Source organism: Gopherus flavomarginatus, chromosome 20, assembly GCF_025201925.1.
Source record: "Gopherus flavomarginatus isolate rGopFla2 chromosome 20, rGopFla2.mat.asm, whole genome shotgun sequence".
Taxonomy (NCBI): Eukaryota; Metazoa; Chordata; order Testudines; family Testudinidae; genus Gopherus; species Gopherus flavomarginatus.
The window spans coordinates 362,475-389,923 of NC_066636.1; the positions used below are offsets into that span (position 1 = coordinate 362,475).

General features: G+C 58.5%; 2 protein-coding genes across 2 annotated transcripts in view; one reads left to right on the top strand and one right to left on the bottom strand.

The window, feature by feature from the left end:
* Positions 1 to 5,463: 5,463 nt before the first annotated feature.
* Positions 5,464 to 17,863, top strand: LOC127038330 (carcinoembryonic antigen-related cell adhesion molecule 1-like). Its single transcript, XM_050930914.1, is given in 6 exon segments — positions 5,464 to 5,581; positions 6,258 to 6,408; positions 6,410 to 6,534; positions 6,685 to 6,936; positions 15,680 to 15,803; positions 17,806 to 17,863. Coding segments are annotated over 6 exon segments (828 nt in total).
* A 7,992-nt stretch (positions 17,864 to 25,855) lies between these two features.
* The window catches only part of LOC127038297 (carcinoembryonic antigen-related cell adhesion molecule 1-like), a 37,228-nt gene continuing 35,634 nt past the window's right edge, over positions 25,856 to 27,449 (bottom strand). Inside the window, exon 10 of the mRNA XM_050930856.1 lies at positions 25,856 to 26,567. Within this exon, the coding sequence (XP_050786813.1) occupies positions 26,448 to 26,567 (120 nt within the window). The 3' untranslated portion in view covers positions 25,856 to 26,447. The remainder of the gene's footprint in view (positions 26,568 to 27,449) is intronic.

A 27,449-nucleotide genomic window follows, 5' to 3' on the forward strand; every position in this document is an offset into this window, starting at 1 on the left:
CAAGCACAAGTCAGCTCAGTCTTCAGATCCTCCACACAGGTCCCTGGGACAAGTACATTCACTTCTGGTGCCCACTTGTCATTCCTTCTCCCAAAGGACACCGACCCTCTGGTAATGCCTAATCCTTCTGTCCCTTCCTACCTCCCACCATGCTACTGAGCCCCTAGACACGCACCCAACTCAACCTCCCTCTCCATCTGCCCCCTGCTCTGCCTCCAAGCACCTGCAGTCATGTGCTCCTGGCTGACCCCCCAGTCAGACTTGGCCAGCATTCCCAGTTGCAGGTCATTCCAACAGCACTTCATCTCTTGGTTAACAACAAACATCCCCCATGTACATTGAACTGAGAGGAGTTTCTGTGCTTCTGTTTGACCTGTGATCAGCAGGGCTATGGGTTCCATTGACGTCACTGGGGCTAGAACGTTACCCAGTTCTCCTTCCCCATCACAGCTGGGAACAGTCACACAGCTTTCCTCTGAAGGGGTATGAAGGACGGGGAAGTGTTTTACTGCAGTAGGGTCTGATGGGGGCGACCTGGGGAAATGCCACCCCTCTGCTTTACAGTGGAGTGCACAACTCTGAACTTGTGCGTGAACGGTGGTGAGCTAAACCCTGGTTTGCAAGTTTACCTGGGGCATAAGCCTTGGCTTATCTCTCTGCACCATGGGGAACTTCATCTGATGGGGGAGCGTGTCAGTATCTGTGACGGAGCAGGGAGCTGGGCGGATTTGACCTGGGAATGTCACAGGGGGGTTACATTGGGGACGGGGAACTGCCCTTGAAGGAAGCTCCCTGAGCTGTAACCTGAGCCAGGAGGGGCATTGGGAGAAGTGACACCTTCTGCCCAAGTGTCACGGGGTCCCCGGGCGCTGCTCTGGAACTGCTCCCCACAAGCCAGGCAGGACTCTGGGGAGCCTCCTCTCCCTCGGAGCAGACTGTCTGCAGGGCAAGAAACTCCCACGGCTTCACCTCCTGTGTCTCTCCTTGGAGCATTCAGCATCCTCTGCCCCTCCGTGCGCTTCCCACAGCGAGCCCACCCAGGCGGGGTCCTGGGGGGCCACAGGGTCCTGCACCCCCACTTTGCAGTCAGACGTGACTCTCAGCCAGCCAGTAACACAGAGGTTTATTCAGACGACAGGAACACAGGACAGGATAGGTCTTGCAGGCACAGACAACGGGACCCCCTTTAGTTAGGTCCATCTGGGGGCTCCAGGGAGGCCACAGCCCCGTTGGGAAGCCCAAGCCCCGTCTGCGCCCCTCTCCATTTCTGAAATGGCTCCAAAACTGAAACTCCCTCCAGCCTCTCACTCAGCCTCCCCCCGGCTCCCTCTCAGCCTTTGTCTAGTGTCCCTGGCAGAGGTGTCACCTGGCTTCCACCCCCCCCCCCCCGAGTTCTCAGGTTACCTGCTCAGGTACCTCCCTTCCCCAAGGCAGGCTCCCCAAACTCCCCTCCAACCCCCCCTGGGGTCTCAGGTTACCTGCTCAGGTACCTCCCTTCCCAAAGGCATGCCCCCCAAACTCCCCTCCAACCCCTGCCCCTTGGGTCTCATGTTACCTGCTCAGGTACCTCCCTTCCCCAATACAGCCAGTCCCAGCACAACCCCCTGCCACCTCCCCAGGCCAACACTCCCCACTCAGCATTCACAGACCACAGCCAGAACATCCCCACTTCATCACACTGGGTGAGTAGATGGGCACCGCGCCCCACACCCACCTCTGTCTGTCCAGCCGGTGCCCCGTCCACTCTGGATTTGCCCTGTCTCCAGCCCAGTTCTCTGTCTGCATGAGAAGTCCCCTGTCACTCTGTGCACCAACCCCGCGGATGTGACGATGTGGTTCTGGTGGGACCCAACTGAGAGTGCCAATTCAGGACAAATCGCTCAGAGCAGGGCAGTTAAAGCCCAGGCTGGGTTTTTTCCACTTCTAAGGCACCAGACCAGCCGGGCAGAGAGGACTTTGGTGTCACCCCACTGGCTAACCACAAGTCACACAAGCAATTTCCTTAGACACTCCAGTCTCCCCGTATCACCACCAGTGCCACTCGTCCTGGGGATGAATGGTTATGAAAACCAACACCCTAGTAAAAGAAAATGATTCTTTCGATCCCAAAGAATCAAGCCCCAGACCCAGGTCAATATACACATCAGATCTTACCCACAAATCACGCTGTTGCCAATCCTTTAAAATCTAAAATCTAAAGGTTTATTCATAAAGGGGAAAAAGGTAGAGCTGAGAGCTAGAATTGGTTAAATGGAATCAGTTACATACGGTGATGGCCAAGCTCTTACTTCAGGCTTGTAGCAGTGATGGAGTAAAACTGCAGGTTCAAATCAAGTCTCTGGAACATCCCCCGCTAGGATAGGTCATTCAGTCCTTTGTTCAGAGCTTCAGTTTGTAGCAAAGTCCCTCCAGAGGTAAGAAGCAGGATTGAAGACCAGATGGAGAAGAGGCATCAGCCTTTTATAGTCTCTTTTCCAGGTGTAAGAACCTCTTTGTCCTTACTGTGGAAAATTACAGCAAAATGGAGTCTGGAGTCATATGGGCAAGTCCCTGCACACCCTGCTGAGTTACAAGGGGTATCTGCTTTCTCTCCATGGGTCAGTTGTGTAGCTGATGGTCCTTAATGGGCCATCAAGCAGACTAGGCAGAGCTAACGCCAACTTGTCTGGGGTAGCATAGCACAAGTTTGAAATACAGATAGGATAGAACCAATATTCATAACTTCAACTAAAAAAATATACATACAGACAGACAGCATAATCATAACCAGCAACCCATAACCTGGTCTTAGACACCGTATATGACCCCCTTTACATACAATTTGGTGCCACTACAGGACCTTGGTTGCAACCATGTTCTATATGGTCCCAGATTATATTAATAACATCCCAGCGGGTCAGCGCCGTTCCTGCACCCTGGGCTCTGCCTGGCTCTGGAGCCGGGTCTGGGGTCTTCAGGTCAGTTCTAGATTCACACCTCAGGCTCTGTTCCCCAGGGGATGCTCCTGTCTGTCTCCAGTCTGGATCAGATACTGATCTATCACCTGTCACTGCCTGCACTGATCTCGCTCCCTGTACTGGGAGCTCTCGGCTAGTTCGCTGTCTCTCCAGCCACATCCCCCTGTACTCTGGTCCGGTCCAGGGCCAGCTCCACCCTGTGGGCTCTGTCCTGTGGGGGCTGCTCCCAGCTGTGCTGCACCCGACCCATCCGATCAGCAGGTCGAGTGCCCTGCTCTGTGCCCGTCTCTCCCTCCCGGCTCCATCCTGTCCCTGCCCCCTGCCCCTCTGGGGCATCTGTCCTCCGTGGGACACCCCCATCACACCCCACTGCAGCTCAGACAGCAGATTCCTGCACACCTGGCGCCTCCGGCTGGTTCCCACCTGGGCCGGGCGTGTGGCCATGGCTCTGGCGGGGGCGTGTCGGTCTGTACCTGCTGTGATGAACTGGGAATGTTCTTGGTGTTTTCTCTGAATACTGCGTTGGTTCCTCAGTGTCCCCATGGCAGTTCTTAAGTATCTGGCAGAGCAAAGGGACAGTGCACCTAAATGCCTGACACTTTGTCTCCCAGCAACTGATGGCCTGGGCCCCCCCTCTGCAAAGGTGCCAGCTGAAGGTGTTGGAGACAAAGAGATCAGGTGACCTCCTGGCCCAGGAAAGGGGCTGAGCAGAGAGGAGGGGCTGGAGGGGGTTGTTAGTCTGGAGCTGGCTGAGGGCAGACGTGGGGGTCTGGCTTACTGCCCCCCAGAATGGACCCGGCCGAGGGGTCCGGTTCTCTGTACCTACAAGCTCTGTTTTAGACCCTGTTCCAGTCATTGAATAAACCTCTGTGTTACTGGCTGGCTGAGAGTCACGTCTGACTGCGAAGTGGGGGGTGCAGGACTCTGTGGCTCCCCCGGACCCCGCCTGGGCAGACTCACTGTGGGAAGCGCACGGAGGGCAGAGGATGCTGAATGCTCCAAGGAGAGACCCAGGAGGTGAAGCCGTGGGAGCTTTTTGCCCTGCAGACAGTCTGCTCCGAGGGAGAGGAGGCTCCTCAAAGTCCTGTCTGGCTTGGTGGGGAGCAGTTCCAGAGCATCACCCGCAGACTCCGTGACACCTGCTATCACCCTATGGGCTGGCTCTAGGCCTCCAGTCGCGCACCTGATCTGTGTCCCCGCCTAAGATCTGGCACTGCTGGCCCCGGCGCTGCCTCCTGGGGGTGGGTAGCGAATGGGACAGATCGGGGAGGGGAGATACCATCTCTCTGAGCCGCTGTTTCCTCCTTCACTCTGTTGATTCTCTCCTGGGACTTACCTGGTTCGCCTGTGTCATAAACAGATAGCTAAGGGTTAATGTCTCTTTCACCTGAAGCACCTGACCAGAGGACCAATCAGGAAACTGGATTTTTTCAACTTTGGGTGGAGGGAATTGAGTGTCTGTGTCTTTGTTTTTCTGGCTGCCTGCTTTCTCTGAGCTTTGAAGAAGTAGTTTCTTTTTTCTAGTCTTCTGTTTCCAAGTGTAAGGACAAAGAGATCAGATAGCGTCCAAAATATGGGGGTTAGCATGAAAACCTCCAAGCTTAGTCACCAGCCTGGACCTGGTACCTGCTGCCACCACCCAAAAAATTAGAGTGTTTTGGGGCACTCTGGTCCCCCTGAAAAACCTTCCCTGGGGACCCCAAGACCCAAATCCCTTGAGTCTCACAACCAAGGGAAATAATCCTTTTTCCCTTCCCCCCTCCAGATGCTCCTGGAGAGATACACAGACATAAGCTCTGTGAAACTACACAGAGTGACTCCCCCTCTCTGTTTCCAGTCCTGGAAGCAAAAAGTACTTTCCTATTCCCCCAGAGGGAATGCAAAGTCAGGCTAGCAATCCAACACACAAATCTCCCCTTGATTTCTTCCTCCCACCAATTCCCTGGTGAGTACAGACTCAATTTCCCTGAAGTAAAGAAAAACTCCAACAGGTCTTAAAAGAAAGCTTTATATAAAAAGAAAGAAAAATAAGTACAAATGTTCTCTCTGTATTAAGATGACACAACACAGGGTCAATTGCTTAAAAGAATATTGAATAAACAGCCTTATTCAAAAAGAATACAAATCAAAGCACTCCAGCACTTATATTCATGCAAATACCAAAGAAAAAAAACCATATAACTTACTATCTGATCTCTTTGTCCTTACACTTGGAAACAGAAGACTAGAAAAAAAAAAACTACTTCTTCAAAGCTCAGAGAAAGCAGGCAGCCAAAAAAACAAAGACACAGACACTCAATTCCCTCCACCCAAAGTTGAAAAAATCCAGTTTCCTGATTGGTCCTCTGGTCAGGTGCTTCAGGTGAAAAAGACATTAACCCTTAGCTATCTGTTTATGACAGCCTGCCCCCCACGGCCCCCGCACTGCTCAGTGCCCCCCAGCAAGGGGTGCTGGAAAGTGAAATAGCCAGCAGGCAGGACAGGGAGCTTGGCGGAGGACAGGGGCATGGGGGGTGCCCTGAGGGAACAGACGGGAGAGGATGTTCCCAGCCCACCGGAGAAGGGGGTACAAACTGGAGGGGTTTCCTTGGCCCTGCCGCTGGAGTCCGGACGCCCCCTCTGCAGTGAGACTCTCATGGGCCATGGGAAGAATCCAGGGGGCCTGGGGCTGTGAGGCCCTTGCTGAGCTATAGGGTGGGTAGGAATGGTAGTGCTAGGCTGGGAAGCTGTCCCCCACCACAACATCACCCCGATCTCCCCAGGGTCAGTGTGAGCGGTTCTGGCTGACTGCCCATGATGCACCAGCGAGGTCACACCACCCCCGGCCTGGGTCTGGGATGGGCAGTGCCGTCCAGGTCAGAGGGGACGGCAAGGAACCGGCACAGGACCATGCCCACAGGGCAATGCCAGCAGCACCAAACACCCTGTGGGGTCGTGACCCTTGAGTAGGGCCCAAACCGTCATGGGATCGGCTTGAAAATCCTGCTGTTGGGACAGAGCCCGGGATACGGTACAACAGCCGAGAGTCTTCTGAAAATAACGGGGCTCTGGGAGCCAGAGCCTCAGGGAGGCACCAATAACTGTGAGACTCAACGCCAGGGAGAGGGACCCTCTGCCAGACCCCAGAAGGTGACTGCCCGTCTCCGCAGCTCTGAGGGGCAAAGGGTGAAGGACCCTTCCCACGACACCACAGGGCAGTGGCAACAGGACACTTCCCCCAGTCCCATGGGGCGGTGGCCCCAATCCCAGGTGGATGGAGGGGCAGGACACATGGTAACGCTCTCTCTGTTCCCTGCACAGAAAAGCTTGCCAAGCCCATTGTGACAGCCAGCAAAACCCAGGTGCCCGAGAACGGGACCCTCACCCTCACGTGTAACACTTCCCCCAGCGCTGACACCGTGCTCTGGCTCCAGAACAGGTCGTACATCACACCCAACAAGCGGCTGGGGCTGTCCCAACAACCGGACCCTCACGGTGCAGAATTTCAGCTGGGGCGACACCGGGACCTACCAGTGCAAGATCGGGAACCCTGTCAGCACAGAACGCAGTGAGTCCAGCACCGTGCCTGTGAGTAACTGCAGCCCCGTCCCCCGGCCATGCTGCCCCTGCCCTGGCAGCGTCACCCAGCCGCGGAGATGCGGCTGCCTCTGGGGCAGGGTGCGGTACCTATTTATACCGTGTTCTGCTGGTCCCCTCCTTCCCAATGATCCTCTTCCATACTGTGTAGATGGGCCTGAATCCACCAGGATAGACCCTCCAGGACGCATCACCCTGACTCTTGGGTCCCCTCTGACCCTGACATGTGTCGCCGACTCTGTCCCAGCCCTGAGCTATTCCTGGTTTCTCAACGGCAACAAATTACCCCAGACCGGGAGCAGCTTGACCTTTGACCTGACAACGTTAAATCTGGGCACATACGAGTGCCAGGCTGACAACCCCGTCACTGGCCTCACGGCTAACGCAGAGATCAAGGTGCTGGGTGAGTAGCCGGGCACCACGCCTCACACCCACCTCTGTCTCGGACACACAGAGCACAGAGGCCTCTGTTTCTGTCTGTCCAGCCAGTGTCCTGGCCACAGCGGGTCTGTCCTGTCTCCCATCGGGTGCTTTGTCTGCATGGGACGTGCCCTGTCACTCCGTGCAGCAAGCCCACGGGTCAGCGCTGTTCTTACGCCCTCGGCTCTCCCTGGCTCTGCTGTCAGTTCTGGGGTCTTTGCGTCTGTTCTGGATTCACCCCTCGAGCTCTGTTCTCCAGGGGACACTCCCATCTGTCTCCAGTCTGGATCAGACACCCCCTGTCCCCTGTCACTGTCTGCGCCGATCCCGCTGCCCACGCTGGGAGCTCTCGGCTAGTTCTCTGTCTCTCCAGCCATGTCACCCTGCGCTCTGGTCCGATCCGGTTCTATCAGAGCTCCGTTACAGAAGACGAAATGCCAAAGCGTTTGAAAAAAAAATCTACAGGCTACACAGTGCTGCATGACAAGCGTAACGGGAAGCCAGAGACTCAAATGGACGCTCATGGAGGGAGGTAGGGAGGGGGTACTGAGGACTCCAGCTATCCCACAGTCCCCAGCAGTCTCCGAAAAGTATTTGCATTCTTGGCTGAGCTCCCAATGCCTGTAGGTTCAAACACATTGTCCGGCGTGGTTCAGGGTATAGCTCGTCAATTTACTCCCCCCCCCACGTGAAAGAAAAGGGAAAGAAATCGTTTCTTGACTTTTTTCAATGTCTCCCTATGTCTACTGAATGCTGCTGGTAGACGCGATGCTGCAGCAGTGAAGAGCAGCATCCGCTCCTCTCCCGTCCCTGGTGACAGACGGTACATGCTTGATAACTGCTGAATACCCCTGGCTGGCCTCAGGGGCGCCTGGCTAAAAATAGGAATGATTCCTGGTCATTCCCAGTAGATGGTACAAAACGGCTGGTAACCGTCTTCATCATAGCCACGGGGGGCTGAGCTCCATCAGCCCCCTCCCTTTCCTGTGTAAAGAAAAGATTCTGTCCTGCCTGGACTATCATAGCAGCGGGATGTTGGGCTCCTCTCCCCCGCACCGCTTAATGTCCTGCCTGGACTGTCATAGCACGGGGAGGCTGCCTCCCCCTCATTTTATCTCACTAACAAGTCACTGTTTCTTATTCCTGCATTCTTTATAATGTCATGACACAAATGGGGGGGACACTGCCACGGTAGCCCAGGAAGGTTGGGGGAGGAGGGAAGCAACGGGTGGGGTTGTTGCAGAAGCACCCCCTATGAATGGCATGCAGCTCATCATTTCTACAAGATCTGACACGGAGCAGCTGTGCTCTCTGATACACTGCTTCTCTAGTACACTTGCCCCATATTCTAGGCAGGACTGACTCTATTTTTAGAAACCATAAAGGAGGAATTGACTCAGGAAGTCATTCCCAGTTTTGCTTTTGCACCCCCAGCCGACCTCAGCCAGGGGCACCCATGATAGCAGCAGACAGCACAGAAGGACAGATAACCGTCATCTCATTGTCAAATTACACTAGCAGCAGACAGTACAGAATGACTGGCAACCATCTCTACTATCATGCAAAAGCAAATGAATGCTGCTGTGTAGCGCTGGAGTATCGCCTCTGTCCGCGGCATCCAGTCCACATACGGTGACTGTAAAAAAAACAGCTGAACAGACTCCATGGTTGCTGTGCTATGGCGTCTGCCAGGGCAATCCAGGGAAAAAGGGCGCGAAATGATTGTCTGCCGTTGCTTTCCCTGAGGAAGGAATGACTGACGACATTTACCCAGAACCACCCGTGACAATGATTTTTGCCCCATCAGGCACTGGGATCTCAACCCAGAATTCCAAGGGGCAGGGGAGACTGCGGGAACTATGGAATAGCTACCCACAGTGCAACGCTCCAGAAATCGACGCTAGCCTCAGACCATGGATGCACACCGCCGAATTAATGTGCTTAGTGTGGCCGCGTGCACTCGACTTTATACAATCTATTTTATAAAACCGGTTTATGTAAAATCGGAATATCCCATAGTGCAGACATACCCAGAGAGACCTGCTGAGGTCTGCCTAGGAGGTGGTTGTAGTTCTGTCGCACCTGGGATGGAGACGGAGACATGGTGCCGCTGCTGTTGTTCTACTGCTAGGGGAGCCGAGAGGCCACAAGGGTTGGAGGCGGGGGGTCCGAGTGGCGGTGGTTCTGTCCAAACACTGTTGAAGCAGGAAAGGCCGTCAGTTTGGCCAGGCACGACTTGCCCTTGGTGAATCCAGGCTGACTTTTCCTGATCACCTTCCTCTCCTCCACGTGCTTCAAAGTGGAGTCCTTGAGGACCTGCTCAATCTCTATCTCTTGCCTGCCTGCGTGTCTGGGCCCAATCCTGCTTTCCTCGCTGAACCACCCCTTCCCACAGGCCCAGGCTTTGTCCCACTAACCATTTAGCAAGGAGAGGGGGCTCCTCAGGTAGCCCCCACCCCAGGGCAGGCACTTCCATTTAGGCGACCTAGGTGGTCGCCTAGGGCACCAGGATCTGGGAGGGCGGCATTTTGCTGCCCTAGGCGGCAATTCAGCGGCAGGGGGTCCTTCCGCGTTCCGGGTCTTCGGCAACAATTCTGCAACGGGTCCTTCACTCGCTCCGGGACTGGCCGCCGAAGTGTCCGGAAGACCGGGAGCGTGGAAGGACCCCCGCCTAGGACACCAAAAACCCTGGCGCTGCTCCTGCCTCACCCCTCCTGGTCCCTTTTCTTCTTCCCGTTGTCTCTTGTGGCTCTGGGGTTTCATTCTGCTGAGTAGGGAGCGACCCTTCCTGACAGATGGCACCGGGGTCAGGAGTCACCTTACACACCAGGGCACCCGCCCCCACCTAACGAATCCTAACACAGTGTAACAAAATCCTCTAGCCAGCCCTACCCCAGCACCCTCACTCATTTACACCCAGCAGCGTTAATTCTGTGACAGACAGAAACAACCAAAGAATCGGAGAGACCAGACAGATAAACTGGGGAAGTGGGGACCGCAGAGATAAAGCAATGAAGAAATGAGGATTTCACACCCACAGCTGATAAGTGGTTTCTTGCCAGCCAGACGCCATCAAGCTAAGTTTTCTGTAGCCAGTTTCTGGTCGGTGCCTTTCCCTGGGGGAAGTGAGGGCCATTGGGTCGGGTCTTCGTCTCACCAGCCCGATATGACACGTGGGGATGTGACTTCCTGCTCCTTAGCTCATGGTTGCTGCTCGGCTGCTCTTTGAACCTGGCTGCAGGTGAGGCCTGACCTGCACAGGGCCCTGCCGGCCTCCATGGCCCAGCCCCCAGGGGACGATTTGTCCCCCGTGTGACACCCCCCCCCGCATCTGCCAGGGCCGGACCCCCCCTTGAAGCAGCAGCGGGGGAGAGGGGCTGGAGACCCCTTCGCTATAGAGTCCATCTGGAGTTCCCCTGAGGCTGCAGCGACCGGATTGCTACCCCCACCCCCGGTGTCTGGGTGGGGGTAGGGGGAGGGGCGGGTGAGCCCCTCTCCCCAGGGGCAGGCAGGGCCTTGGGGAAAGGGGGGGCAGGTTGCCAAAGGGGCCACACCCCCTGCCCCATCCCTGCACTGGGCCGGGCAAGGGAGGTGCTTCATGCCAGCTCCACTCCCCCTGTCTCTGCCCTTTGCCCCCAGCTGGGAACGAGGCGTCTGCTGCCCCAGCAGCTCCCAGCGGGTCCCGCAGCAGCGATGGGCGATGGGGCGAATCCTCCACAGACCAGGCGGCCCTTGGACAGGGATTCTCCTGGCAGGTTACAGGTGGGGGGAAAACATGGGGCTCTGGGCATCTTCCCCAGGGATGCCCCCCCTCCACAAAATCTGCACTGGGGAGTGGATTCCTGGAGGCTGGTGGGGGCTGCCCATGTGGGGAACCAGCCCCCAAACACAGACCCTGCCTTGTACGTGGGATCCCCCCTCAAGGGATAGTACACCCCCACACACAGATGTGGGGCTCTGGGTCCCTGAGCTGGGAGCCAGGACCTGCCCCAGCCTATGTGGATGGGGAGAGACCCACCCCTGATAGCTGCTGCTGTCACAGTTGGTATCTGCATTGATCCTGCACCCAGGACCCCACTGCCAGCTGCACAGACCTCCCCACGCAGACTCCACTCCCCCACCCTCCCCAGATAGAGCCCAGGAGTCCTGGCTTCCAGCCCCCCTGCTCTAACCCACCTGTCCTGCAAACAGGAGCTGCTAACAGGGAGTTTTGCAAGGGAGTTTGGAAGGGGAGTAGGAAGGGAGTGGGGGTCCCCTGTCGGTCTCATCTGTGACCCATTGGTCCCCTGAACCTATAAACTGAGCCACAGCCAAAACCTTTCTGTTTACAGCAGAGCAGAGCGGACAGGAGCTGTAGACGGGAATTTGAGAGAGTTTGACAGAGGGAGGCTTACAATGGTGAGGAGGACCCGCAACACCTGTGCCAGCACTGCTTCTGTCTCCTCCACCTGCGCCTGTAGCCAGACAGAGTACCAAAGCATGGATGCTTTTACCCAGATTCTGGTGTGGGCTTGCAAAGACTGTAATTTGCAATTTCCACTTACTGATATCCAGGCTGGGGGTGGCATCCAATGTGAAAGGTTCCTACTGGTGGAATCTCTCAGGCAGCAGGTGGGAGAGCTACAGGAGGAGGTGGCTAGGCTGAGGAACATCCATATCCATGAGCAATTCCTGGACAGTATCCATGTGGAGACAGCTGACGTAGCTGTCCCAGTTCACAGGACTACCGACACACCAGTGGAGGAGGAGATGCCTCAGGGTGTATCTGACACACCAGTGGAGGAGGAGGCTCAGGGTGGACACAGCCAGCTGGTTACTTCTAGCAGCAGGCAGTGCTCCACCGCTGCTGCAAACCCTCCTGCTGTGGTAAAAGATAACCATTATGCTCTTCTTGATACAGGAGAGAAGGAATCACCCCCAACAGTTAAGGAGGGGAAGCCTCGTACCCCTAAGGCTAGGAGGTCTGCTGCCACCACTGATAAGAAACGTTGGGTAGTGGTGGTTGGAGACTCTCTGCTGAGGGGGACGGAGACACCCATCTGTCGCCCTGACCGTTCATCCCGGGAGGTATGCTGCCTGCCAGGGGCCCGTATCCGAGATGTTACAGAGGCATTGTCGAGGATTATCCGGCCTTCTGACTACTACCCCATGCTACTCATCCATGTGGGCACAAATGATACTGCGAGGTGTGACACTGAGCAGATCAAGAGTGACTACAGGGCTCTGGGACTAAGGGTCAAGGAGTCTGGAGCGCAGGTGGTATTCTCTTCGATTCTTCCTGTCGAAGGTAGGGGCCAGGGCAGAGACAGATACATCATGGAGGTGAATGCCTGGCTGCGAAGATGGTGTCGCCAGGAGGGCTTTGGCTTCCTCGACCACGGGATGTTATTCGAGGAAGGACTGCTAGGCACAGATGGCGTTCACCTTTCGAAGAGGGGAAAGGCCTTGTTTGCGCACAGACTGGCTAACCTAGTAAGGAGGGCTTTAAACTAGGTTCGACGGGGACAGGTGAGCAAACTCCACAGGTAAGTGGGGAACAAGACCTGGGAGATGGGTTGGAAACAGGAGGGAGCACGGGCTATAATGGCAGAGAGGAAGGAGGGTCAGGGCAAAGCTGGGAGGCAAGATCAAACCAGTATCTTAGATGCCTATATACAAATGCGAGAAGTATGGGTAATAAGCAGGAAGAACTGGAAGTGCTAATAAATAAATACAACTATGACATTGTTGGCATTACTGAAACTTGGTGGGATAATACACACGACTGGAATGTTGGTGTGGATGAGTATAGTTTGCTCAGGAAGGATAGACAGGGGAAAAAGGGAGGAGGTTTTGCCTTATATATTAAAAATGTACACACTTGGACTGAGGTGGAGATGGACATAGGAGACGGAAGTGTGGAGAGTCTCTGGGTTAGGCTAAAGGGGTAAAAAACATGGGTGATGTCGTGCTGGGAGTCTACTACAGGCCACCTAATCAGGTGGAAGAGGTGGATGAGGCTTTTTTCAAACAACTAACAAAATCATCCAAAGCCCAAGATCTGGTGGTGATGGGGGACTTCAACTATCCAGATATATGTTGGGAAAATAACACCGCGGGGCACAGACTATCCAATAAGTTCCTGGACTGCATTGCAGACAACTTTTTATTTCAGAAAGTTGAAAAAGCTACTAGGGGGGAAGCTGTTCTAGACTTGATTTTAACAAATAGGGAGGAACTTGTTGAGAATTTGAAAGTAGAAGGAAGCTTGGGTGAAAGTGATCATGAAATCATAGAATTTGCAATTCTAAGGAAGGGTAGAAGGGAGTACAGCAAAATAGAGACAATGGATTTCAGGAAGGCGGATTTTGGTAAGCTCAGAGAGCTGATAGGTAAGGTCCCATGGGAATCAAGACTGAGGGGAAAAACAACTGAGGAAAGTTGGCAGTTTTTCAAAGGGACACTATTAAGGGCCCAAAAGCAAGTTATTCCGATGGTTAGGAAAGATAGAAAATGTGGCAAAAGACCACCTTGGCTTAACCACAAGATCTTGCGTGACCTACAAAATAAAAAGGCGTCATATAAAAAATGGAAACTAGGTCAGATTACAAAGGATGAATATAGGCAAATAACACAGGAATGCAGAGGCAAGATTAGAAAAGCAAAGGCACAAAATGAACTCAAACTAGCTATGGGAATAAAGGGAAACAAGAAGACTTTTTATCAATACATTAGAAGCAAGAGGAAGACTAAGGACAGGGTAGGCCCACTGCTCAGTGAGGAGGGGGAAACAGTAACGGGAAACTTGGAAATGGCAGAGATGCTTAATGACTTCTTTGTTTCGGTCTTCACTGAGAAGTCTGTAGGAATGTCTAGTATAGTGAATGCTTATGGGAAGAGGGTAGGTTTAGAAGAGAAAATAAAAAAGAGCAAGTAAAAAATCACTTAGAAAAGTTAGATGCCTGCAAGTCACCAGGGCCTGATGAAATGCATCCTAGAATACTCAAGGAGTTAATAGAAGAAGTATCTGAGCCTCTAGCTATTATCTTTGGGAAATCATGGGAGACGGGGGAGATTCCAGAAGACTGGAAGGGGGCAAATATAGTGCCCATCTATAAAAAGGGAAATAAAAACAACCCAGGAAACTACAGACCAGTTAGTTTAACTTCTGTGCCAGGGAAGATAATGGAGCAGGTAATCAAAGAAATCATCTGCAAACACTTGGAAGGTGGTAAGGTGATAGGGAATAGCCAGCATGGATTTGTAAAGAACAAATCGTGTCAAACTAATCTGATAGCGTTCTTTGATAGGATAACGAGCCTTGTGGATAAGGGAGAAGCGGTGGATGTGATATACCTAGACTTTAGTAAGGCATTTGATACGGTCTCACATGATATTCTTATAGATAAACTAGGAAAGTACAATTTAGATGGGGCTACTATAAGGTGGGTGCATAACTGGCTGGATAACCATACTCAGAGAGTAGTTATTAATGGCTCCCAATCCTGCTGGAAAGGTATAACAAGTGGGGTTCCGCAGGGGTCTGTTTTGGGACCGGTTCTGTTCAATATCTTCATCAACGATTTAGATGTTGGCATAGAAAGTACGCTTATTAAGTTTGCGGACGACACCAAACTGGGAGGGATTGCAACTGCTTTGGAGGACAGGGTCAAAATTCAAAATGATCTGGATAAATTGGAGAAATGGTCTGAGGTAAACAGGATGAAGTTCAATAAAGATAAATGCAAAGTGCTCCACTTAGGAAGGAACAATCAGTTTCACACATACAGAATGGGAGGAGACTGTCTAGGAAGAAGTATGGCAGAAAAAGATCTAGGGGTCACAGTGGACCACAAGCTTAATATGAGTCAACAGTGTGATACTGTTGCAAAAAAAGCAAACATGATTCTGGGATGCATTAACAGGTGTGTTGTAAACAAGACACGAGAAGTCATTCTTCCGCTTTACTCTGTGCTGGTTAGGCCTCAACTGGAGTATTGTGTCCAGTTCTGGGCACTACATTTCAAGAAAGATGTGGAGAAATTGGAGAGGGTCCAGAGAAGAGCAACGAGAATGATGAAAGGTCTTGAGAACATGACCTATGAAGGAAGGCTGAAGGAATTGGGTTTGTTTAGTTTGGAAAAGAGAAGACTGAGAGGGGACATGATAGCAGTTTTCAGGTATCTAAAAGGGTGTCATCAGGAGGAGGGAGAAAACTTGTTCACCTTAGCCTCCAATGATAGAACAAGAAGCAATGGGCTTAAACTGCAGCAAGGGAGATTTAGGTTGGACATTAGGAAAAAGTTCCTAACTGTCAGGGTAGTTAAACACTGGAATAGATTGCCTAGGGAAGTTGTGGAATCTCCATCTCTGGAGATATTTAAGAGTAGGTTAGATAAATGTCTATCAGGGATGGTCTAGACAGTATTTGATCCTGCCATGAGGGCAGGGGACTGGACTCGATGACCTCTCGAGGTCCCTTCCAGTCCTAGAGTCTATGAGCCCCCACTCCCCTCCCAGAGCCGGGAAGAGAACCCAGGAGCCCGGGCTCCCAGAACCCCACTCTTTCCCATGTAGCTGTGTAGCCTTACAATAAAGTTTGTGGCTGGATAACAGCTCACTACTGCTGCCAGGCAGCTGCGTCTGAATCCTCCATGGGTCTGTAGGGCAGGAGTCCCACGGGGCAAGAGCTCCCCTGCGGGTCGAGGTGGATCCCCCCTGTAATGCTCTCTCTGTTCCCTGCACAGAAATGCTGCCCAGGCACAAGGTGACGCCTGCCCAAACCCAGGTGCTGGAGAACAGGCCCTTCACCCTCATGTGTAACAGCTCCCCCAGCGCCAACACCGAGCGCCTGCTCCACAGCTCTCACTGGCTGGGAACCACAGCCAATGGGAGCCGTGGGGTGGGGCCTGTGGGGAGGGGCAGCTTGCAGAGCCCCCTGGGCTCCCTTACGCCTGGGGAAGCAGGAACATGCCAACTGCTTCCTGGGAGTCGCCGGACATCAGCGCCGCCTGGAGCCCGCACCCCGAACCTCCTCCCACACCCCACACTCCTGCCCCAGCCTGGGGAGAGTGGGGGAGAGTGAGCGAGCGATGGAGGGAGGGGGGATGGAGTGGGGGATTGACCTGAACTGCAAACCCTGCATATGATGGAAACCATGTTCAGCGTGGGGGCAACAGCCCCCTAGTTCCAGCACCCACGGCAGGACCTGAATCGATCCGGGGGGTGGGGTCTGTTCTGTGAGCCTGGACCCACAGGCAGGGCAGCCCCACAGGGCCCCTCCTGAGACTGTCCCCTCCCAGCTGCACCCGCCCACTTCCCCTTCGGCTGCTAGGGAACAGAGTGTGTGTGTGTGTGTGTGTGTGTGTGTGTGTGTGTGTGTGTGTGTGTGTGTGTGCGTGTGTGTGCGTGTGCGTGTGTGTGTGCGCGCGTGTGTGTGCGCGTGTGTGTGCGTGTGTGGGTGTTTGCACGTGTGTGTGGGTGTGTGTGTGGGTGTGTGCGCGTGCGTGTGTGCGCGTGTGTGTGTGTGCGCGTGTGTGCGCGCGTGTGTGTGTGCGCGTGTGTGTGCGTGTGTGTGTGTGTGCGCGCGCGCGCGGTTGGGGCGGGTTGACTCTGCCACTGGGTTTCACACTCCTTCACAGCCCCCCCCGCTCTTGCTGGTTACCCTCGACCCCTCCCACCGGGTATTGCTGACCCAGCCGATTGCAGCATTTCCTGCCTGTTCTCTGCATTGCATTGGGAATTGGGGGTGGAGCAGAGGTAGGAGGTTGACCCATTGGCTGGATGCTCCCAAGTCACCAGAAACCAAAGTGTTAACAGCACAGCATTGCTGTCAGTAGGGGCCAGAGTTAACGTCGCAGAAACAGGGATGGGGCAGCTGTTGGCTCTCCCAGAGTGATTGGCTCAGGCTCTCTGCAGACTCAGGCAGCGCTGGTCATATCTGGGTCACATTTTCAGGGTTTTTTGTGACACCTCCCAACATGCACTGGGTTCCCAGCGCACAGGCTCCCAGTGCAGAAAGGGGAAATCGGGCTCTGGCCGGTACCGAGCCGCCGGGCTGCCCCAGCACCGTGTACAGCAGAGTCATCGCAGTCCTGACGGTACCTGGGAACGGGGCCGTAACTAGACGCGGACGCCCAGACTCACCCGGGTTCTGCTTTGGGCCAATAACTGACTGGTCGGCGAAGGGACGAGCCGCGGAGCTCACACACTCAGCGTTCAGCAAAGTGTCTGCCACCGAGCCCCGTGGGGAATTTCCCGCCGCTGTCGGGGCACTGGGGACCTGCCCACGCTGCGGGCGCTGGGTCAGGAGCTGCCAACGGGGCGCTGGGGACCCCCCCACACGCTGCGGGCGCTGGGTCAGGAGTTGGCGATGGGGCACTGGGGACCCCCCCACACTGCGTGCGCTGGGTCAGGAGCCGGCATTGGGCGAAGGCCATGGGAGGTGCTGAGCAGAGACCCACTGGCCAGGAGGGAGGTTGCTACAGGCGTCCATCCGGCTCGGTCTGGGGACCAGGCTCAGTCACTAGTTATTAAGGACAGTGGCCATGGAAGGGAAGGGACAGATGGGGGGAACGGATTCTGCCCTTCCCCTGGGAGTGGGTTCTCCCTGGTGATTTGGGGGGTCACGATGAGGAGCCGGGAGGGGGGAGCTAGGTGTGTTCACTCCCCCCACCCCACCTAGTCACAAAAATAGCTGATCTCGGCTAACCCTCCCCACCGGGAGCCGGGACACAAGCAATTCTTAGATGTATAAATTACGTGCCAGGCCCGGAGGTGCCGAGCTCTGAACCGCCAGGCCCGGAGGTGCCCTGACTCCACCCTGGCAAAAGTGAGCTCTGGGCACTGGCCCCCGGTGCTGTTCCCCCCACAGGGGGATTGAATCTCAGAGGGAGAGGGAGGAGCTGCCCCACATGCGGCCCCGTGGCTGAGTGTAGGGCCGGCAATGACACCAGAGATGGGGTGGAGTGAGTGAATTTGGGGGTGGCCCCCCAGGGGCAGGGCCCAGAGCCCCAGGCTGGGAGGGGTTGGCTGGGGGGGGAAGGGAGATGCCCCCCCAGTTCCACATGGGGCCAACACCCCCTGGGTTTCTCATGGGGTAAGAACCCCCAGGCTGGGGAAGGGAGCGGGGGGCTGGGGGGGGGCAGGAGGCGCTGAAGGTGCCTGGGCAGCCACCAGGGGGAGCCAGAGACCAAGATGGAACGATTCTGCCCAGGACTGAGCCTCATGGGAGAGTCCTGTCCCACCCCCCACCGCTCTGCCAGTGCCCCTCACTCCCGACCCGCAGCCCCCTGCCAACCCAGCCCTGCCCCTTCCTCCCAACCTCTGCTGGTGCCCCTCACTCCCGACCTGCAGCCCCCTGCTAGCCCAGTCCCCCCCCATTCCCCAGCTCTGCCAGTGACCCTCATGCCCAACCCGCAGCCCCCTGCCAACCCAGCCCTGCCCCTTCCCAACCCCTGCTGGTGCCCCTCACTCCTGACCCGCAGCCCCCTGCCAACTGAGCCCTTCCACAGCGCTCTGCCAGTGCCCCTCACTACCGACCCGCAGCCCCCTGCCAACCCAGCCCTGCCCCTTCCTCCCAACCCCTGCTGGTGCCCCTCACTCCTGACCCGCAGCCACCTGGCTACCCAGGGCTCCTCCCTCCCCAGCTCTGCTGGTGCCCCTCACCCCCCACCCACAGCCCCCTGGCTACCCAGGGCTCCTCCCTCCCCAGCTCTGCCGGTGCCCCTTACCCCCCACCCACAGCCACCTGGCTACCCAGGGCTCCTCCCTCCCCAGCTCTGCCAGCGCCCCTCACTCCCGACCCGCAGCCCCCTGCCAACCCAGCCCTGCCCCCCCAGCTCTGCCAGTGCACCTTAGTCCCGCCCCACAGCCCCCTGCTAGCCCAGCCCTGGGCCCCCCTCCCCCGGGGCTACCCACACATAAAGCCTCCCCACGCTAGTATTTATGGCCCTGGTGTTGAGTTTGTTCCAACTCTTTGTTCACAGCAGATTCCAAAGTGCCTCCCCCAGAGCCTCCCAGAAACTCCAACAGGAATGGGGCTAGCGGGGGGTGGGACCCGGGGCCTTTCCCCTCATCCGGCCCCAGGGCGGGGGACTGGCTGGCTCGGGGATGCCCCTTCCCCGTTGGGTCTGACCAACGGGCCCATCCAGCGCGGCCTCCCATCTCCGACAGCTCCCGAGAACGTGGCAGGAAATGCTGCAATGGCTGATTTGGCAATAAGCCTGCTGGGGGGCGGGGTTCTACCCTGTCAGTTGGGGGTGTGTGCACGCACCCCTGCCCCAGCAGTCTCCCCAGCCAGGGATCCCAGGGCTGTGAGCTCCTCCCCAGCAGTGCCCCCAGCCAGGGATCCCAGGGCTGTGAGCTCCCCCCCAGCAGTGCCCCCAGCCGGGTTTCCCAGGGCTGTGAGCTCCCCCCCCAGCAGTGCCCCCAGCCAGGGATCCTAGGGCTGTGAGCTCCCCCCCAGCAGTGTCCCCAGCCGGGTTTCCCAGGGCTGTGAGCTCCCCCCCAGCAGTGCCCCCAGCCAAGTTTCCCAGGGCTGTGAGCTCCCCCCCAGCAGTGCCCCCAGCCGGGTTTCCCAGGGCTGTGAACCTCCCCCAGTAGTCCCCGCTCAGCACCTGGGCACCCCCTGCGTGCAAAGGGCCGTGATGTCGTTTATGGCACAGGCAAACGCCAGGCCGATGAAGTTGGAGGAGGCGTCATTCCAGCCGGGACGGGCCCATCTGGGAGGTGGGGGGGGGGGATGTGCCACAAATCAGGGTAATTTACAGGGTGAGTCCATGGAACATCGCCCCCCCTTCTCCTTTATGTCCCTCCCCTGGGTGCAACCTGCCGTGTAAACAGCCCCATAAAACGGGTTGTGGGGGGGGAATCTCTGCCCTAGGGATGGGGGAGGGGGCAGGACTGGGGGGCACCAGAGGGACTGGGAAGCGACGGGCAGGCCAGATTCTCCCACCCCTAACGATACCCCTCTGCCCACCCCCCCCCTTTCCCTTCCCCTGCAGCCCCACAGCACGTCCCTGCCTTGTCCACCCGCCCCACAGGTTCCCATCAGCCCCACAGCCTGCGACACCCAACCACTTCCCAGCCGTTATCACACAGGCCAACCACTCCCCTCCCCATCCACCCACTTCCCTCCTCCATCCAGTCCCCCACTTCCCCTTCCCCTCTGTTATCACAGGGGCCAGCCACTCCCCTCCCCATCCACCCACATCCAGCCCCCCGACAGCCCCTTCGCCATCCAGCCCCCCACTTCCACTCGGACCTGAGGGCACCGAGTCACCCAGACTGGCCACGTCTGGGGCTGGGGGTAGGGGCAGGGGAGCTCTCAGCCCCCATGGGAGCACATAGTAGCCAAACCTGCCCCCCACCCCCCAAGCTCTCCAGGTCTGTGCTGAGCTGGTGCCTCCCCTCCCCCATCTGTCTGTCCCAGCCCCAGGCAGGGCGGGGGCCCGGGGGGGCGGGAATTACCCTGCAATAAGGAACAGCCCAAGGCCATTAACCGGTTAGAGTCCCCAGGTTGCAGGGTGGAGCAGGGTGACGTCTGTTCCAGGGTGGCACTGCCAGGGGACCCAGGCGTCCGGGACGTGGATGGGCAGGCGCTGCTCCCCCAGTCACATTCCCTCTGTGGCCTATTCCCAGGATTGGGGGAGGGATCATTAGGTGGATCTTCATCTTGGGGACCCAGGGGTTCGGGCCCTGTCCCACCACACCTGTCACATTCCCCTGTAGCCCGTCCCCCCAGGCAGGAGGGTTTGTGTGTGTGTGTGTGGACAGGGGTCTCTACTGGGGGCGGGGGCAGAATCGTGTGGGAACCCAGGCAACCGTGGGGGGGTACGGGGAAGTTGGGGTTTGGCTCCTTGCTGCAAGTTTCACAACTGGAAACCTCCCTTCCCCCAATGGCCAAGTCTGCACGTCCGTCCATCTGTCTGGGGGGCAGGGGTGTGTCCATCCATCTGTCTGTCTGGGGGGCAGGGGCGTGTCCGTCTGTCCGTCTGTCTAGGGGGCAGGGGTGTGTCCGTCTGTCTGTCTGGGGACAAGGGTGTGTCCATCCATCTGTCTGTCTGGGGGGCAGGGACATGACCGTCTGTCTGGGGGCAGGGGTGTGTGTGTCTGTCTGTCTGTCTGTGGGCAGGGAGGTATCTGTCTGTCCATCCATCCGTCTGTGGGCAGGGGTGTGTCTGTCTGTCTGGGGGGCAGGGACGTGTCCATCTGTCTGGGGGTAGGGAGGTATCTGTCTGTCTGGGGGGTCAGGGGCGTGTCTGTCTGTCCGTACGTTCATCTGTCTGGGAGGCAGCGGCGTGTCTGTCTGTCTGGGGGCAGAGGCGTGTCTGTCTGTCTGGGGTCAGGGTCATGTCTGTCTGTCCAGCTATCCATCTGTCTGGGGGCAGGGATATGTCTGTCCGTCTGTCTGTCTGGGGGGCAGCGGCGTGTCCGTCTGTCTGGGGGCAGGGGCTTGTGTGTCCGTCTGTCTGTCTGTCCAGCTGGCTCTGGGACGGCTGCTGTTCACGCCCCTGCAAAGCGAGTGAAACGGGACCTGCCCCCCCGTACCCCCTCCGCCCGGGGGTGTTAGTCATTGGGGGGTGTTGGGGGGTTAATGCCCAGCCCAAGGCACTTCCCCAGGGCCTGGCTCCCTGGTGCCCCCCAGCAGTACCGGCGCTAAGGGTTTGAGCGCACTAGGCGGACGGCAATTTTGCCACCCTGCGCGCTGGTCCCGCGGCTCCGGTGGAGCTGCCCCAGCCGTGCCTGCGGGAGGTCCACCAGAGCCGCCTGCCGCCCCCCCCTCGGCAAAATCCCGCCCCCCGAAAATCCTGGGGCCCTAGGCGATTTCCTAGGCTGCCTAAATGGTAGCGCCGGCCCTGCCCCCCAGACCTCTTATCACGGCCTGGTCTCCCCAAGCCCCCAGCCAGGCACGGATGGGCCAGTGTCTCGGCCCGGGGGGAGGTGCGGGGGGGGGGGGGTCATTACACACTTGTGGGGCAGGGAGCACGCGCCGGGGGGGGGCTGCCTTGGGCCCGGTCGCCTGCTTTCATTTTTTTTTCTCCCAATTTCCTGCTGTTGAAGCTAAACAAACACGCAGCACAAAAGACGTTTTATTCCTGTTTAAAGCAGCTGAGGGTGTCACAGGGTGCGGGGGGGGGGAGGCGTGCGGGAATTCCTGGTCAGGGTAGTGGGGGCTGGGAGCCAGGACTCCTGGGTTCTCTCCCGGCTCTGGGAGGAGGAGATGGGGGGGTAGCCAGGACTCCTGGATTCTCTCCCGGCTCTGGGAGGGGCATGGGGGCTGGTGGGTTAGAGCAGGGGGGGCTGGGAGCCAGGACTCCTGGGTTCTCTCTCGGCTCCGGGAGAGGAGTGGGGGCTGGTGGTTAGAGCAGGGGGCTGGGAGCCAGGACTCCTGGGTTCTCTCTCGGCTCTGGGAGAGGAGTGGGGGCTGGTGGTTAGAGCAGGGGGGCTGGGAGCCAGGACTCCTGGGTTCTCTCCTGGCTCTGGGAGGGGGGATGGGCAGGGTGGGGGTGACGTGCAGGTTCTGGTGGTGACCGGATTTCCAGGTATCTGATCTAACCACTTCTGCTTCTGCTCATCCTCGTCCCGTCCCCCCCCATGCCCCCACCCCAGTGCGGCCGGGATCTTTCTAGTGAATCTCCATAAATAGGAACCAGAGAAATCAAACATCCGCGTTCAGCCACCTGGCCAACAAAACACCCAGCGACCAGCACCCACTGCCAGCCGGGGAACCCAGGAGTCCTGGCTCCCAGCCCCAACCCACTGGGCCCCACTCCCCTCCCAGAGCTGGGAGAGAACCCAGGAGTCCTGGCTTCCAGCCCCTCTAGCTCCCTGGCCTTCTGCTCACCCTTCGCCCCCCAGCCCAGGACCCTGGCTCTGTGCAGCTCCTTCCCCCAGCGGGATGCCCCCTCGTACCTCCAGCCCTGTCACGGGGGCAGGCAGTGTCTGTCTCGGCTCTCTGCCCTGGCTGTCACCCAGCCCATCTGGCAGGGCCCCTGTGCTGTGCCAGGCCCCCACTGCCCTGAGCTAGGCCCTGCATCCCCCCCTCCCCTGCTCTCCAGGGGTCCCCAGCTGAGCCCTGGCCCCCGCAGAGACGCCCCCCCGCCCAGGCAGCTGCTCCGGGCACCATGTGAGGACCAGCCGGCACATCGAAATCCCTGGGGCGCCAGGATCGGGCCACTGCCAGCCTGTGTCCCCCTCACCGCCCTGACCTGGGGAGATTAACCCTTTCACCACAGCAAGTGGCCACGCTCAGTGAGTGGGGAAACCGAGTCACAGCCAGTGGCCATAAAAATATGACAACAGCAGGATTCTCTTCCCCCACCCGAGCTGGGGAAGGTCAAGGCCCCTCCTAGCCTGGGTCACACGCGCCTCCCAGGCATGGCCGACACCACCACAGCCAGCACATTTCTGACCCTCCCCTCAGCTGCTGAGCAATGGCGCGATTCCCACCCACCCCGACAACCAAACCCCGTGGAGGGGCCAGGACCCGGCCCGGAGCAGCGTCACGCCTGCCTGGTGCCTCCCCCTCTGAGCACACGAGCAGGGGCACGTGAGGAGGTCACACACCCCCATCCTGTGGGGTCGATGCTGGCAGGGGGGTGTGAGGGGGGCAGTGACCCCTCTGCCTCCATGCACCAACCGCCATGGCTGCAGGCCGGGATGTCCTAGGCTGGGGCGGGAGGTGACCTTGTCACCGTTTGGGGGCTCGGTGTGGGCTTGCCACCTTGGAGGCAGGTCACAGCTCTGGTGTCCGGGGTCTGGTGCGGCTGGGGGCTCCCCACGCTGCCCAGCCCCCTCTGGAATCGTTTCCCCCTCAGGCTGTGCGTGTGCCAGGACCCCAGTTACCCTCTGGGGATGAACCTGTTGCCTTGACCCCCAGGGCAGAACCCCCCCGGCCATGGTCACCCTCTGCCCAAGTCTCAGTTACCAGCATCATCTGTCCAGCTGCTTCCCCCTTCCCTGGGGTGTCCCTCACCCCTGGCACGGTGAACCCGCTGGGCATCCACCTGCCCTGCCCGTTTCCCCCTTACCCAGTGGGGGCCCAGCCACCCCCAGGCCCAGCCCTGCCCAGTGAGGACAGGCCGATCAGCTCCCTCTGTCGCAGCCCCAGGAGCCTGGGAATTCACCCCAGGCCCCGATGACTCAGTCCCTGGTGTGGGGCTGGGTGGGCCCTGCCCTACTCGGGGTCACAACAGGGGAACAGTCCTCAGCTGAATAGCCCTTCTTTGGGGGGGGGAATGGCCTCCCCACCCAGCCACCCATTTGCACCTTGTCTGACACCCCCAGTCATGGCCCTTGGCTTGCCAGGGGGGGTGCTTTGCCCAAAGAGACCAGGACAGGTGAGGGCGGGGCCGGGGGGAGCTGGGGGCTTGTCCTGGCCCAGCTGCTGCTGGAGAGATGCTCCACAGGGCCCTTCCTCAGCGGGTCCGCGGAGCACCAGGTCACGGCCCCGCAGCAGCCCAAGGGGCGTCCACAGAGACCCAACCAGCTGGCCAGCACCAAGCTCGGGCAGCGCTGGGCGGGGGCATTGGAATCACACCTGTAACCGGCCCCCGGTTCTACCCTCTTTGGCGCTTGCTGGGGCGTGAGTGCACTGAGCTCATCCCTGCGGCCAGGGAGTGTCTCCCCATCAGCCCCCAGCACTGGCTCCCACCAGCCAGGTCCCCAAGTCCAGTCGGTCACGAGCCCCAGGCTTGGGTGGGGACCCAGCGACCAGCCCGTCCTGTGCCCGGGGATCTGCCCATCCCATGTTTCTGTCCATCTGTCGTCCCTGTGTCCTCCCACCCATGTCCATCTGTGTGTCCAACACCCAGTGTCTGCATGTCCCCGTGTCCCCACCCCCAGCATCAGCCCGTCCTGTGCCCAGGGATCTGCCCGTCTGGTGTCACTGTCCGTGCGTGTGCCAGAGCAGGGAGCGGGGCGGATTTGACCTGGGAAGGTTGCAGGGGAGTTACAGTGGGGATGGGAAGGAAGCTATCTGAGCTGTGACCTGAGCCAGGAGGGGCGTGGGAGAAGTGACACCTTCTGCCCCAGAGACGGAACAAAGGGAGGAGGAGCAGAGGGGAGGGGGAGAAAGCTGCGGGGGGGACTTTTAGTTTGTTTGGGCTGGGTGGTGCAACGCAGGGAACCCCAGGCTGGGGTCTAAGCTCCCTGAACCCCCCAGAAGGACTTGACTGAGGGGTCCTGGTTGTACCTACACGCTCCGCTTGGGACCGTGTTCCTGTCGTCTAATAAACCTTCTGTGTTACTGGCTGGCTGAGAGTCACGATGAATCTCGGGAAGAGAGGTGCAGGGCCCTGACTCCCCCACACACCATGACAGTGTGTCTGTCAGTCATCCCCGTGTCCTCCCACCCCTGTGTCCATCTGTGTGTCCCCATGTCCGTCCTGTGCCCGGGGAGCTGCCTGTCCCGTGTCACTGTCCGTGTGTCTGTCGGTCGTCCCCGTGTCCTCCCACCCCTGTGTCCGTCTGTGTGTCCCCATGTCCGTCCTGTGCCCAGGGAGCTGCCTGTCCCGTGTCACTGTCCATGTGTCTGTCGGTCGTCCCCGTGTCCTCCCATCCCTGTGTCCATCTGTGTGTCCCCATGCCCAGTGTCTGCTTGTCCTGTCCCATGTCAGTGTCTGCTTGTCCTGTGTCCCCACCCCCAGCGTCAGCCCATCCTGTGCCTGGGGATCTGCTCGTCCCGTGTTGCTGTCCGTGCATCTCTCTGTCATCCCCGTGTCCTCCCACCCCGGGTCCGTCTGTGTGTCTGACACCAGTGTCTGTGTGTCCCCATGTCCATGTCTGCTTGTCCCATGTCCCTGTGTCCCCACCCCCAGCGTTGGCCCGTCCCTGCCCTCCCCCTCCCCCAGCAGTCGTGGGGGGAGTTTTGACATTTTGTTTTATTACAAACAGAGTTAATCACAGTGCAAACCCCCGATCAGCCAGTCCCATCCACTGTAAGCAACACCCCGCACCCCACACAATCATCACCCCCCTAGCAGCACAACCGCCCTGCACCTTGGAGGCTGTCTGACAGCGGGAAGCTCGGGGAGGGGGATGCGGAGAGCTGGGGGCACAGGGCTCTGGGCTGAGATGCTATGGGGTGATGGCGCCATCTCACCCCTGCACCGAGGCTGCCCAGATCCATGCCCCACGCCCAGCCAGCACTGACAGTGCAGCCTGGGGTTGGGGTGTCATCGTTATCTGCCAGCCCCACACACAGATCATCCCCCACTGCACAGCACACACCCCCAGCCCTGACCCCTGTGCAAAGCAGATGTGAACCCAGGAGTCCTGGCTCCCAGCTCCCTGCTCTGACCACTAGACCTCTCTCCCCTCCCAGAGCCCCTCAGGAGTCCTGACGGTCTCACCTGGGGAGAGTATCACACTCATTGTGCCCAGCGAGCAGGGGTAGGTGGGACCGGAGCTGCCCCCCAGTGAGTGCTTCATGCGGGGGGGGGGAGCTGCAGAAGCTCCCCTGGGTGGTGTGGGGGGGGTGCAGTGATTCCCGAGGTCCCAAGCAAATCACAGTCATTTTTTTCTGATTTCCGAGTACACAGTGCCGCTCTCTGGGGGGGGCTGGGGCCCGGGCGGTGGCTTCTGGTCTCCTGCGGTGAAGGCGAGTGTAGAATACTGAACGTCTTCCTCGCCCTGGAAGACAGGAAAGCCAGATCAGAGAACCCAGGAGTCCTGGCTCCCAGCCCCCTGCTCTAATCACCAGCCCCTACTCCACTCCCAGAGCTGGCGAGAGAACCCAGGAGTCCTGGCTCCCAGCCCCCTGCTCTAATCACCAGCCCCTACTCCACTCCCAGAGCTGGCGAGAGAACCCAGGAGTCCTGGCTCCCAGCGCCTCCTCCCGCTCTAACCACCAGCCCCCACTCCCCTCCCAGAGCCGGGCAGAGAACCCACGAGTCCTGGCTCCCAGCCCCCTCACTCTAACCACCAGCCCCACTCCCCTCCCAGAGCCAGGCAGAGAACCCAGGAGTCCTGGCTCCCAGCCCCCTGCTCTAACCACCAGCCCCACTCCCCTCCCAGAGCCAGGCAGAGAACCCAGGAGTCCTGGCTCCCAGCCCCCTGCTCTAACCACCAGCCCCACTCCCCTCCCAGAGCCAGGCAGAGAACCCAGGAGTCCTGGCTCCCAGCCCCCTGCTCTAATCACCAGCCCCTACTCCACTCCCAGAGCTGGCGAGAGAACCCAGGAGTCCTGGCTCCCAGCGCCTCCTCCCGCTCTAACCACCAGCCCCCACTCCCCTCCCAGAGCCGGGCAGAGAACCCACGAGTCCTGGCTCCCAGCCCCCTCACTCTAACTACCAGCCCCACTCCCCTCCCAGAGCCAGGCAGAGAACCCAGAAGTCCTGGCTCCCAGCCCCCCTGCTCTAACCCACCAGCCCCCACTGCCACTTCCCTCCTCTCCCCTCCCAGAGCCGGGCAAGAACCTAGGAGTCCTGGCTCCCAGCCCCCACCCCGCTCTAACCACCAGACCCCACTCCCACCCTCTCCCCTCCTAGCAGCAGGATAGAACCCAGGAATCCT